Source organism: Canis lupus, chromosome 24, assembly GCF_048164855.1.
Source record: "Canis lupus baileyi chromosome 24, mCanLup2.hap1, whole genome shotgun sequence".
Taxonomy (NCBI): domain Eukaryota; kingdom Metazoa; phylum Chordata; class Mammalia; order Carnivora; family Canidae; genus Canis; species Canis lupus.
The window spans coordinates 45,085,468-45,099,260 of NC_132861.1; the positions used below are offsets into that span (position 1 = coordinate 45,085,468).

The following is a 13,793-nucleotide window of genomic DNA, read 5'->3' on the forward strand; positions in this document are numbered from 1 at the left end:
GGGCGCGGCCCGGCCTTCGCTCCCGCCCGCCCCGCCCGCGTCCCCGCCCGCCGTCCCCGAGCCGCGGCGCCCAGAGCTGCGACCCGCGCGCCCCGCTCCGCCGCCGCCCGGCCCGGGCCGCCATGTCCCTGTGGTGAGTGGGTCCGGCCGGGCCGTGGGGCGCGCGGGCGCGGGCGGCTCCCGGGATGCGAGCAGGATGCCGCGCGGGGCGCCGGGCTGGGTGCTGGGGCTGGGTGCTGGGGGCTGGGTGCTGGGGCTGGGCGCCGGGGCTGGGTGCTGGAGCTGGGTGCTGGGGGCTGGGTGCTGGGGCTGAGTGCCGGGGCTGGGTGCCGGGGGCTGGGTGCTGGGGGCTGGGTGCCGGGGCTGGGTGCTGGGGGCTGGGTGCTGGGGACTGGGTGCTGGGGCTGGGCGCCGGGGCTGGGTGCTGGAGCTGGGTGCTGGGGGCTGGGTGCTGGGGCTGGGTGCCGGGGCTGGGTGCTGGGGGCTGGGTGCCGGGGCTGGGTGCTGGGGGCTGGGTGCTGGGGCTGGGTGCCGGGGGCTGGGGTGCCGGGGCTGAGTGCCGGGGCTGGGTGCTGGGGGCTGGGTGCTGGGGCTGGGTGCCGGAGCTGGGTGCCGGGGGCTGGGTGCTGGGGGCTGGGTGCCGGGGCTGGGGGCTGGGTGCTGGGGCTGGGTGCTGGGGGCTGGGTGCTGGGGCTGGGTGCTGGAGCTGGGTGCCGGGGGCTGGGTGCCGGGGCTGGGTGCTGGGGCTGGGTGCCGGGGGCTGGGTGCCCGGGGCTGAGTGCCGGGGCTGGGTGCCGGGGGCTGGGTGCTGGGGGCTGGGTGCCGGGGCTGGGGGCTGGGTGCTGGGGCTGGGTGCTGGGGGCTGGGTGCTGGGGCTGGGTGCTGGAGCTGGGTGCCGGGGGCTGGGTGCCGGGGCTGGGTGCTGGGGGCTGGGTGCCGGGGCTGGGCGCCGGGGCTGGGTGCCGGGGGCTGGGTGCCGGGGGCTGGGTGCCGGGGACTGGGCGCCGGGGCTGGGTGCCGGGGGCTGGGTGCCGGGGGCTGGGTGCCGGGGCTGGGTGCCGGGGGCTGGGTGCCGGGGGCTGGGTGCCGGGGCTGGGTGCCGGGGGCTGGGTGCCGGGGCTGGGTGCCGGGGGCTGGGTGCCGGGGGCTGGGTGCCGGGGACTGGGCGCCGGGGCTGGGTGCCGGGGCTGGGTGCCGGAGCTGGGTGCCGGGGACTGGGTGCCGGGGGCTGGGTGCCGGGGGCTGGGTGCCGGGGGCTGGGCGCCGGGGGCTGGGATGCCCGGGGCTGGGGTGCCGGGGGCTGGGGTGCCCGGGACTGGGGCGCCGGGGGCTGGGTGCTGGGGCTGGGTGCTGGGGCTGGGGTGCCGGGGCTGGGATGCCCGGGACTGGGGCGCCGGGGGCTGGGGTGCCCGGGACTGGGGCGCCGGGGGCTGGGGTCCCCGGGGCTGGGGTGCCGGGGGCTGGGGTGCCCAGGGCTGGGGTGCCGGAGGCTGGGGCGCCCAGGATGGGGTGCCCGGGGCTGGGGTGCCGGAGGCTGGGTGCCGGGGCTGGGTGCCGGGGACTGGGTGCCGGGGCTGGGGTGCCCGGGGCTGGGTGCCCGGAGCTGGGGTGCCCGGGGCTGGGTGCCGGGGCTGGGTGCCGGGGGCTGGGTGCCAGGGCTGGGCGCCCGGGGACTGGGGCGCCGGGGGCTGGGTGCTGGGGCTGGGTGCTGGGGCTGGGGCGCTGGGGGCTGGGGTGCCCGGGACTGGGGCGCCGGGGGCTGGGGTGCCCGGGACTGGGGTGCCGGGGGCTGGGGTGCCCAGGGCTGGGGTGCCAGGGGCTGGGGTGCCCAGGGCTGGGGTGCCAGAGGCTGGGGCACCCAGGATGGGGTGCCCGGGGCTGGGGTGCCGGAGGCTGGGGCACCCGGGGCTGGGGTGCCCGGGATGGGGCGCCCGGGGCTGGGGTGCCCGGGGCTGGGGCACCTGGGGGCTGGCCTCAGTTTCCCGGGACGGACGGGCTTGGTGGCGGTGGGATGCCCGGCAGGGTCCAGCACCTGGAGCAGCAGGTCAGGGTGGGACCGCAGGGGGCCCTGGGCCCAGGCTGCCAGGTACCCTGACCCCACCCCGGGACCCCGGGCTCTGGGGACCCCAGGGCTCTCCGGGCAGCTGGGTCCCGTGGCCATTCCGAGGGCCTCTTGCGTCCAGGGCAACCCCCATCCTCTACCTCCACCCCCAAGGGGCTCTCCTCCCTCCCGGGGAGCTGGAGTCCCCCACCTCTCCCCCTCGCCCCTCTCCTTCCTCCCCTGAGGGACTTTTGGCCTACAAGTGAGTGGGACAGTGCAAGTGGACTGGCCTGGGGCCCCCACACCACCCCAAAGCATCCCCCTCCCCTGGGGTGACCCCCGCAGAACTTCCTCCAGGACCCACCTGCCGAGCTGGGAGGGGAAGGGGTACTTCGTTGAATTCCCTAGGGCAGGAGACCCTGATCTGGAACATTCTGTTGTTCCCTCGGGAGGGTCAACTCTCGAGTCACCCCACACACACACACACACTCCAGCACCTGGGCTGACCCAGTCTTCCTCCGACCCTATACACAGGAAACCCTGGGACCCCCATGGGAAAATGTGCTTCGGGGGGCTCAACATCCACTTGCCCTGGGTGCCTGAACCTTCAACCAGCCAGTCTTGAGGGCCACCCCGGGGCTTCAGGGTCCCAGGGCCTCAGGGACCCAGGGTCTCAGGGCCACCTCAGGGTCCCAGTGGGGTACACTTTAGTCTGTTTCTTCCATTCCTCCTGACCCTGCAGCTCGCTCCTGAGGTCCGGGCTGGCTCCCTCTTGGCCCGGCCCTGTGAGGCCACACTTCTAGCTGCGTGTTCCCCCAAGAGCCCTCGGCCCCTGTGTCTCCTCAAGAGAGACCAGGGCAGGAGGCCTGGCCACCTCCAGAGGATGAGCTAAGGAGAGAGGGTCCTGGGACAGACACACGTACACACCCGGCCCCAGGCCTGTGAGCACCTCCTGCAAAAGGCTTTAATTTCTGCTTCATAAATGGGTGTGTTAGAGACTCTGGCAAGGAGGGTCCCTGGGAATAGATAGAGGGCAGCGGTCATGCTAGGAGGTCCCTGCCCCATTCTCCAGCCTCCACCAGCCATGTGGGCAGTTTTGCATTGGGTCAGATGGATGAGTAGGAAGGGAAGGGACAGGCTTCTTCAGGTCCCACGTTAGAGCCTCTCCCCAATATACCCACAGGCGACTGAGCCCCCAGGCTGTAGAGCAAGTGCTATCTCTGCCCCCCACAACAGTTCACCCCAGTGGTTCCCCAGGTTTCCACAAGGAAATGAAAGCAAATGGGGTGGCTTGCTGGGGGGTTGGGAAACCAGCAGAAATCTCCACCAGAGGTCGTCCTTATAGACTCTTGGCATTCCTGCATACCCACTGCAAGTGGGTGCTCCGATACCTCGTTATCCTCATTGAGGGGGAAAGAGAAATCACAGTTTGGAGACGTTAAGGGGGACCCACTTAGAGAGTCATTGTGCTTGTAAGTGGCAGAGTCAAGATTTAAACCCCGGCAGCCGGACTCTGCAGTGCTTGTCCTTGAACTGTGCCGCGTGGGTCCCCTGGTCCTGGAAGAGAGAGGTCAGGGTCGGAGAGGAAGCAGGACCCAGCTCTAACCACTCGGGGTGGGGGGGGCCCCAGGACTTGTGTCCGTGCCCAGGCCCCACTCGCCCATGTGGGGCCGCGGCTCGGAACAAGGCGACTGTGAGAATCACGGACGACTCATCCTTTCCTCCCCCCTCTCTACCACCCTCCATCCCCTCGCCCCCAGGAAGAAAACCGTCTACAAGAGCGTGTGCCTGTCTCTGGCCCTGCTTGTGGCCGTAACAGTATTCCAGCGTAGCCTGACCCCCAACCAGTTCCTGCAAGAGCCCCCGCCACCCACTCCAGAGCCGCAAAAGGCCCAGAAATCAAGTGGACACCTGGTGAACCCCAACAGCTTCTGGAAGAACCCGAAGGATGTGGTTGCCCCCACGCCCGCGGCCCCGCAAGGGCCCCAGACTTGGGACGTCAGCACCACTAACTGCTCGGCCAACGTCAACCTGACCCACCAGCCCTGGTTCCAAGGCCTGGAGCCCCACTTCCGGCAGTTCCTGACCTACCGTCACTGCCGGTACTTCCCCATGCTGCTGAACCACCCCGAGAAGTGCGGCGGCCACGTCCACCTGCTGGTGGTGGTCAAGTCGATCATCACGCAGCACGACCGCCGCGAGGCCATCCGCCAGACGTGGGGCCGCGAGCAGGAGTCGGTGAGCGGCGGCCGCGGCGCCATCCGCACCCTCTTCCTGCTGGGCACGGCCTCCAAGCAGGAGGAGCGGACCCACTACCAGCAGCTGCTGGCCTACGAGGACCGTCTCTACGGCGACATCCTGCAGTGGGACTTTCTCGACAGCTTCTTCAACCTGACCCTCAAGGAGATCCACTTCCTCAAGTGGTTTGACATCTACTGCCCCAACGTGCAGTTCATCTTCAAGGGCGACGACGACGTCTTTGTCAACCCCACCAACCTGCTGGAGTTCCTGGCTGACTGGCAGCCGCGGGAAGACCTGTTCGTGGGCGACGTCCTGCAGCACGCCCGGCCCATCCGCAAGAAGGACAACAAGTACTACATCCCGGGGGTCCTGTACAGCAAGGCCAGCTACCCCCCGTACGCGGGCGGCGGCGGCTTCCTCATGGCCGGCGGCCTGGCCCGGCGCCTGCACCACGCCTGCGACACCCTGGAGCTGTACCCCATCGACGACGTCTTCCTGGGCATGTGCCTGGAGGTGCTGGGCGTGCAGCCCACGGCCCACGAGGGCTTCAAGACTTTCGGCATCTCCCGCAACCGCAACAGCCGCATGAACAAGGAGCCGTGCTTCTTCCGCTCCATGCTCGTCGTGCACAAGCTGCTGCCCGCCGAGCTGCTGGCCATGTGGGGGCTGGTGCACGGCAACCTCACCTGCTCCCGCAAGCTGCAGCTGCTCTGACCCCGGCCAGGCCGCCCGAGAGGCTAGGGCACCTGTCCTTGAGCCCCGGGAGTCAAGGGGCTGGAGCGGCAATGCCAGGACATGGACCGTGGTCCCCCCGCGCAGGGAGGTGGAGGGGGTTCGGGCTTTCCATGCCCCGGGCTGTGATGGGGCGCAGTTAGCCAGAAGGGGGCCTCCCGGTGTGCACATTCCCCAGGAAGTGGAGCTGAGGCCCAGGAACGTTTGCAACTGCCCTGACTGCTGAAGGCCGTCTTGGGAGCGGGGCCGTTGGCCACTGGTAGCCCTCCTAACCTGGGTTCCCTGCTTGGCTCCCGGTGACCTGGGGGGAGGCCCTGGTGGTCTCTGAAGGAACTCTGTACTCAGGTACCCGGCTTAGGCCTGGCCCTGGATGGGTCCGTGGCGGCCCTCTTGTCTTCACAGACAAGATTCTCCTTCCCCCATGAAATGCCTCAGTCTCCCCCCATGGGCCCAGGCAGCCCTTTCAGGAGAAGCTCAACCCTGTGCGGGCTCACAGGCCCCCACCCCCCGCAGCCCATGCCCCTGGGTCTCCAGGAGATGGAACCTCAGAAGGCCCTCAGCACCATCCTCACCCCCACACCTGCCTAGAGTTGCTGCTCAGTCTCTGCAACCAGGTGGCTTCCCTCCTGGCTGTGTCCCTACGATGCTCCATCCACCCCTGTCTGGAAGCGCGGCTGGCCGCCCTGACTACCTCAGCAATCCTCAGAACCTCTGGATGGGCTGCGCCCCCTCCCCACCCCACTCCCCCGACACAGGGCCAGAGAGCAGTGCTCAGCCCCACGCAGTCATGGTGCTGCCCGACCCGCCGAGGGCCCTCACGCAGCCCCACCGAGGCCTGGCTCCCCGGCCGGAAACCAGCCGGTTTGGCCCTGGAGATGGACATTCCTCTATTACTGTGAAGTTTTTATTTATGGAGGGAGGGAGTGCCAGGCCTCGGGAGATTGGTGGTGTTCTCCTTTCCCTACCCTCATTCCAGCAAGAGACCACCTCCCTCAGCCACTCACCCCCCTCCCGGGGCACCCCCATGCCTGTCACGGCCCCCTCTGGAACCCTGCCCTACCTGCCTGCCCGCTTCTCCAGGGCCTGAGCAGACCAGCATTTGCCCCGGTGAAGGGATGAAGTGAACCTTGTGTGCCACCTCACCCGGGCTCAGGCGTCCTTGGGGATGGGGGCAGAAGGATGCCACCTCGTATCCAGGTGGAGTCACCCGGGAAAAGATGGAGGGACCAACTCTGTTTTCTCAATAAAAGGGGGCTGTTTTTTTCTGGTGTGGAACTTCCTGTCACCATGTCCATCAGAGAGAGTCTGGGGCCAGGGTTGCCAGATTTCTGAAGACACTGCTTGTTCCTTGCTCTTGGCTGGTGGGTGCACAACTTAAAGGGGATGCGGGTGCCAGGATCAAAGCAGAGGCCACAAGGGCCGGAGTCCAGACAGCTGCCCCCAGAAGAGGCGGTACGGGGGAGAAATGTGCCCGCTAATGGTGCGTTCCCGTGGGGGCTGCCTGACGTTACAGTGGGTAGGGTCGGGCGGTGTGAAGGGTTCTGGGGGGGTTCCCTGACGTCCCTCCAGTTATCCTGGAAGCATTGATAGGGTTGACAAGAAGCCCCGAAACAGTGGCTTGGTGGGGCAGCCTTGGGGGTCCGGAGGATGTAGTGCACGGGGAACCTCAACCTAAGTGGCTGACCTCAGGGTGGGGAGAACAGCTGTCGAGCCCCAGAAGGGTCATGGGGCCATATAGTGAGCAAGCCAGCGGCTCCCCCTGCACCCAGCTCAAGCCATCACAGAGTAGGTCAGAGGCCCCCACATGTCCACCCTGGGCCTCTCCTCTGGGGAAGTGAAAGGAATGGCTGGGTCCTCATATAATGCAACATCTGAGAGGGCACAAGGGGGCACGAGACTGCATGGGTGTCCCTTGTGGCCCCGGCTGCCCAGGTCCAAACCCTCAGAAGGAAAAGGAACCTTGCTGCTCTTCCCCCTCAGCACGGATTGCCCCGTGTCTCCCTCTCTATGCACCAGCTGCGGGCTTTGAAGGGCCCAGTGCAAAATGAAAACGCAGCGCCCCTGGGTTTAGAAAGTTAAGAATTTCAGGACTGCCCCCACAGAGAATTCAGCCAAACACACGGTCCTCTGAGCACAGGTCACAGACCCAAGCTGTCAGCCCTGTTTGTTCCTCTCACGCTGGGAAGCCAGGGACTCCAGAAAGCAGAGTAGGGCAGTGGGGCCTCCCGTCTAACCAGAAGCAGAAAAGAGGGCCTCCCTGGTGGGGGGTGGGAGACAGGGGGTGCGAGGGCCGTGAGAGAAGGGACTGCCTCCCCGTGAGGGAGGCAGGCAAGGCCTGTTCAGCCTTCTGGGTTTCAGGAATGTGTTCAGGCTTGATCCTGAGAGAGCCAAGAGGCAAGGAGCAGGGGACCTGGGTGTGCAGCCCCTTCCTCTGGGTTCACTGGTGTCTCCAGCTGGGCCCCGCGCACTGGGAGCTCTCAGTGGAGACTGTACATTCCTGGCGTGGGAACTTCCTCCTCCGTGGGCCCCACGGACGGCCCGATCCCATTTCAGAGCTCAGGGGCCCCGGCCTGGGCTGCCAGAGCCGGCATTCACACCGCAGCGGGAAAGGAGGAAGGTCGGCGAGCCCGCCGAAGGGGAACAGTGTAACAGGCACCCCCAGCACAGGGTGGGGAGCAGGCTCCAGCCCTGGGCCTGACGCTCCACTTGTGTCTTAAAGGAGGAGTGGCATTCCTGTGGTAGAAGGGGAAGGAAGGTCAGCCCAGGGTGGGAGCATGTGCAACAGCCCAGAAGCGCCAAACAGCGGGGCATGGGGGAGCGGCCAGGTCCCTGGTGTGGACAGGGCTGGAGCTGGGAGGGACCGGGGGTGTCCTGGTAAAGATACTCGCCTGGCTAAGGGTGAGGATGCTTTCTGCCGGCACTGAGGACTGCGCACGGCTTCCAGAGCCAGGAACAAGCAAGATCAGATGGGAACCCTAGCAACATGTTCTTGACCCCAGTCCCCCTTGTGGGGCACATGGGGAGGCGGCCAGGAACATCAGGCTGGAAACATGAAACATGGCCCCAAGGCCTGTCCCTGGCTCCTCTGTCCCCTCAGCAGGAACAGGACTTCACCAAAGAAGGGGCTGGTGACTGGGAAAGTTGCTGAGACCCTGCCCGCCCTCAGCCAGCTTCGAGAAGAACGGCCCAGCTGACCAGCCCTCCGCCAGCTCCTGGCCTGGCTCTGGCCCTTCTGCTCAGCCGGCCCTGGTTTCCTCCATCCGCCTGGGAGTGTGACCTGGCTGCCTCCAAGGAGTGTTGACCTTGGCCCTTCCAAGGTCTGTTACTGACAATTTTGGGAAACAGACACAAAGGCCTTTAAGTCTGACGGTCTTGCTTCCCGCTAACAGTGACGGCAATGACCATTTTATGGAGCCTATTCAGTCTGCCTGACGTTTCACATGTATGTTACTCACGGCACAAGCACAGATATATTTTCATGTTTCTCATTGGGTGATGGAGTCTGAGTCCCTCCTGTACCCTTACTGGCAGAAGATTGAAGTGGAAAAGGACATTCCAAAATATGCCTCTTTCGCATAAGAATTATCTTGAGCTGATTATTTTTAAGGAACAGCAGACACAGGAGAAGCTCTGAAACCTGAGTTAGAGGTTACCCTTTTGTAAGGGACATTCAAAGCTGTAAAAGAAATCTCCATTTGGGGTCTCCCTCTCTCTCTACCAAGAAGAGGAAGACAGCTCTAAGTCACAAGGAGCATCAGTGCAGAAGGCAGAGCCTGAAATCTGAGTAGCAACCTTACACTTGTTTGCTGTGCTTTTCCTGGTGACCTCCCATAAGTCACTACCACCCCCGCATCACACACACACACACACACACACACACACACACACAAATCTGAGTAGCAACCTTACACTTGTTTGCTGTGCTTTTCCTGGTGACCTCCCATAAGTCACTACCACCCCCGCATCACACACACACACACACACACACACACACACAGGCAACTCGCTCCAACATCCTCCTTTAATCTTTCTTTGTTTTTTTTAGATTTTATTTATTCATGAGACACACAGAGAGAGGCAGGGACACAGGCAGAGGGAGAAGCAGGCTCCCTGCAAGGAGCCCGATGCAGGACTCGATCCCGGGCCCTGAGCCAAAGGTAGGCGCTCAACCACTGAGCCACCCAGGCGCCCTCTTTCTTTAATCTTCCACTGAAGATGGTATTTAGGGCCATGGCTCTGGCCATTTGTAGAGTGTGACTCCGTGGTCCTGGGGATCTCCCATGCACACAGGAGGTACACATGCCACTAAACTTCTGTTTGTTTTCAGTCTTTTATCCCAGGGGGATCTCAGAAAAATTATTTTTTTCTCCCCCTTTTGGAGCCCACTCACTCCCAGGTTGTCCAGAACTTCAAGGACCTCCTGAGTCCAAAGTCCAAATGTCCAGCGAGTCTGGAAAGTTGGAGCCGGCCTCTGCCACTGGTGCCTGTCCCTCAACGCGGTGGCGCTGTGGAACGGGAGCCTGCAGGGTCGGGCCCCCGCGTAGATGCTGCCTTCCCTGCACGAACTGTGGGGGGACCCCGGGCTGCACCCCTTACCCCCCCACCCCCACACCCCCACACCCCACCCCACCCCCGTCACCAGCACAGCCATCCTTCCCCAAAGAGTGGTAGCAAGTTGGGTGCTGAGTCCTGTGGCTCCCAGTCACGTACACAGTCTGCTCTCAGGCTCTCTGTCCCGGGCAGGCAAACTTCCAGGCCTCTCCTGACAGGAGTGTTTGTCCTCGCCCTGATCCTGGGGAGCAGGCTGCAGAGATGGGTCTCAAAGCCTTTCCTCCTACAAAGGCTCTGAGCTTCCAGTACAACACGCTTCCCCTCATCCCTGGCCGCCAGCTCTGCCTTCCCCGGAGGCTTGAGAAGGGGGAGCCACGGGCACCCACTGGGCCTCGTTTCCATAACTATAGGAGACCACTCAAAGAACCCGAGCCTGAACAAAGAAAGCCTGTTCCCCAGTGACTTGCTCTGTCCACTTAGGCTGAGAAGGAGTGGGCAGGGGAGCTTCTGGAACCCCATTATACCAGCGTCATGTGAAGAAACAGGTTCCCAGGGAAAGGTTCTCACAGCTACTGTGTGACAGGGTGCGACTGGAACTTTTTCGGTCTGTGCTCCTTAACTCCTCAACCTACTGTCTCCCAAGACCTTCAATCCCTCCTTTTTCCCTTAGTAGTCACTTCTGGGTATATTTGTGGATTTTTTTTTTTTTTTTTTTTTTTGCCCCAAAGCCCAAAGAGTAGGAAAATGTTATATCCAAGGAGTGATTTGAAATCAGATATTTTTGGTGTCGGGGGTGGGGGTGGGGGAGAGCACAGCAGTATTAGCACTGTAAGGGAAAAAAAAATTTTTTTTTTCCAGATAGTTAACTTCAAATATTGTGAAGAAAAACGTGTTTCAAAACTACACTAAGCTTTAAAGCACAACCCCCAAGCTGTGCGCTCCTAGCCCAGGTCATGGTCCTTGAGCTATTTTGTACCTTTTTTTAAATTGCAGGTACTGATGGCTCATGGAAGCAGGCGTCCCCCAGAGCTTCCATTGACTCCTCTCTCTCCCCCCGTGTGGAAAAACCAGTTTGGCCTCCGTTTGCAATTCAATTCCTTCACTCCAGATAATTTTGTGCTTTTTAACGTCTCCTGGGAACCGGCTGTAGCATCTGCTTGCCCTCAGGTGAATTAAATAAATGTTTATACTTCAAGGTCACTCTTCTATCTGTACGAATTATAAATGTACCTCTTTCTGAGAATTCTTTTAACAATTGCTTTTATATTATAAACGAACACAGGGGATCCCCGGGGGGCTCAGCGGTTTAGCGCCCGCCTTTGGCCCAGGGCGTGATCCTGGAGTCCGGGGGTCGAGTCCGACGTCGGGCTCCCTGCATGGAGCCTGCTTCTGCCTCTCTCTCTCTCTCTCTCTCTCTCTGTGTCTCTCATGAATAAATAAGTAAAATCTTAAAAAAAAAAAAAAAAAAAACCGAACACACATATTATGGAGCGGAATGCAACTTTTGCATGTACTTCTAATACAAAACTTGCATCTTGGACCACATTTCCCCCCTTCCAGGTGAGCCGGGGCCCGGAGCTCGGCCCCGCAGCTGGTGTGCAAAGCCCCAGGGAGCGTTGACAGATGCTCGCGCCCGGGAGCCTGAAGCTCGGGAGCCGCGAGTCCTGGGGTTTCAAACCGCGGCCCCGGCGACTGGGACGGGCGCCAAGGCGGGGACCTGGGGCCCGCGCGGGGATTTACTGACCCTGCAGCGCAGCAGGTGACCTATTAGGAACCTCCTCCGGCTTTGTTTTAATCCGCTGCGGCCCAATCTCACAGGAATGCCCGGAATTCTCGCCGCCGCCCCGAGGCTCGGCAGCTGCCCCCCCGGGGGCTCGTAATCGCGGGGCCGAAAGGAGGTGCTGGAGGGCGCGGGGCTCCGAGGGCGGCCACCCACAGGCCATCCCGGAACCGCCGCGGGCTCTAGTGGGGACGGTCACAGGTCGCCGCGGAGAGCAGGGCGGTGATGGGGGTGCAACGCGGCGAACCCCGGTTTCCCGCGGGGCGCACCTGCCGGCGGCAGCCGGCTCCGCAGCGGCGGGGCCCCGGCTCCTGAGCGATCGCGGGAGAGGGCGGGGAGCGCCCCCTACTGACCACGTGGGGTATCGTGACCACGGGAAGGGGGGGGGAGGCTCTGAGCTGGTTTTTTTTTTTAAGCTTTCTCTTCTGTTTATTGGTTTGTTTATCTCTGTATCGACATTTGTATCCTATTTATTTTATTTATTTATTTATTCATGAGAGGCTTAGAGAGAGAGAGAGAGAGGCAGAGCGAGAAGCAGGCTCCACGCAGGGAGCCCGACGTGGGACTCGATACTGGGTCTCCAGGATCACACCCCGGGCTGCAGGCGGCGCTAAACCGCTGCGCCACCGGGGCTGCCCGGTGTTTTGGGTTTTGTTTTTTTTTGTTTTTTTGTTTTTCCCCTGGGCTGGTTTTGTGGAAATCTGTGACTTGCATTAGCTGAACCCCAACTCCCCCCGCAGTTACCTAAGGGCATGTGAGCCTCACAGACGCTGGAAAGCTCCTCACCAAACTGTTTAACAGGAATTGTTTCCTGGTAGTGAGATTCCCTAGGCTTTATTCTTTTCTCTTGGCTTATCTGTATAAGGCTTTTTTTTTTTTTTTTTTAAGATTTATTTATTTATTCTAGAGAGAGAAAGAGCGAGCAGGGGTAGGGGCACTCACTCACTCAAATAAATAAAATCTAAAAAATAATAAAAAATAAAAATAAAATCTAAAAAATAATAAAAATAACTGAGCTAACATTTCAACTCAGAATTTCAGGGAAAGAACTTTAAAATAGACTAAAGCAAAGCCAGAAGAAGGAAATCATAAAGGCATAGTAAAAATGAAAGTTAAAATTGGTGAATATGAAAGCAGTAGAATTGATAAAGAAATTCAAAAGTAGGGCAGCCCGGGTGGCTCAGTGGTTTAGCACTGCCTTCAGCCCAGGGCCTGATCCTGGAGACCTGGGATGGAATCCCACATCGGGCTCCCTGCATGGGGCCTGCTTCTCCCTCTGCCTGTGTCTCTGCCTCTCTCTCTCTGTCTCTCGTGAATAAATAAATAAAATCTTTAAAAAAAGAAAAGAAAAGAAACCCCAAAGTAGATTTTTTTACAATTTTATTTTTAAGTAATCTCTACACCAAACATGGGGCTTGAATTCACAACCCCGAGATCAAGAGTCACTTGCTCCACCAACTGAGCCAGGCAGGTGCCCCCAAAAGTAGATTCTTTTTTTTTTTTTTTAATTTATTTATTCATGGGGGGGGGGTGGCGCAGAGACACAGGCAGAGTGAGAAGCAGGCTCCATCCAGGGAGCCCGACGTGGGACTCGATCCAGGGTCTCCAGGATCACGCCTTAGGCTGCAGGCGGCGCTAAACCGCTGCGCCACCGGGGCTGCCCCAAAAGTAGATTCTTAAACAAAAAAAGAAAGCATTAGGGGCACCTGAATGGCTTAGTCAATTAAGCAGCTGCCTTTGGCTCAGGTCATGATCCTAGGGTCTTGAGATCAAGCCCAGCATCTGGCTCCCTGCTCTGCAGGGAGCCTCCTTCTCTCTCTCCCTCTGCTCCTCCCCACTATTACTCTCCCTCTCTTTCAAATAAATACATAAAATCTTAACAAAAAAAGAAAAAAGAAAAGAAAGCATTAGATCTATGTCAAATTTTTAAAAAAGGAGAGAAAAGACAAATATAATTAGCAAGTTGAGGTATTAATGCAGATTATAACGTAAGATTATAAGAATTACAATTCCCGTATGAATATGTGAATAGATTTTTAAATCTTATTGAAAAGTATGGTTCAAATTAAGAAACAGATTCAAAAAAAGAAAATCCTTATGTTCCTATAAGTGAGGAAGAATTTGAAAGTATTATCAAAGAATCATCTTCCCAAAGTCTCTGGACATCCTTTGGGCAGTTAAGATCTTTCAACCTCCAAAGAAATAACTCGCTGCAATCAATATAAGCTGTTGCTGATGTGAACAAGAAAGACAAACTCTCCAGCTCCTTGTATGAAATAAATATAAACTGGGCGCCCAACCCAGCAGAGAGAGCACGCCGCATGGCCCAGGACTCCAGCAGGCTGCACACAGCCAGAACCCCCTCCCAGCTCCAGGCCTTGAGCAACCAGGTACTTGCTCGCCCATATGTCCCTAAATCCCACTGATCAATAGTCCCCTTTGTCCAGG

The 13,793-nt window shown here is 60.3% G+C and overlaps 1 protein-coding gene across 1 annotated transcript; it reads left to right on the top strand.

Moving 5' to 3' along the window:
- The first annotated feature begins 41 nt into the window (after positions 1-41).
- Positions 42-6,289, top strand: B3GNT7 (UDP-GlcNAc:betaGal beta-1,3-N-acetylglucosaminyltransferase 7). The gene is made up of 2 exons (XM_072796660.1): positions 42-133; positions 3,802-6,289. Exons 1-2 carry the CDS (start codon positions 123-125, stop codon positions 4,994-4,996), a joined length of 1,206 nt encoding a protein of 401 aa, XP_072652761.1. The 5' UTR covers positions 42-122; the 3' UTR covers positions 4,997-6,289.
- Positions 6,290-13,793: the final 7,504 nt, after the last annotated feature.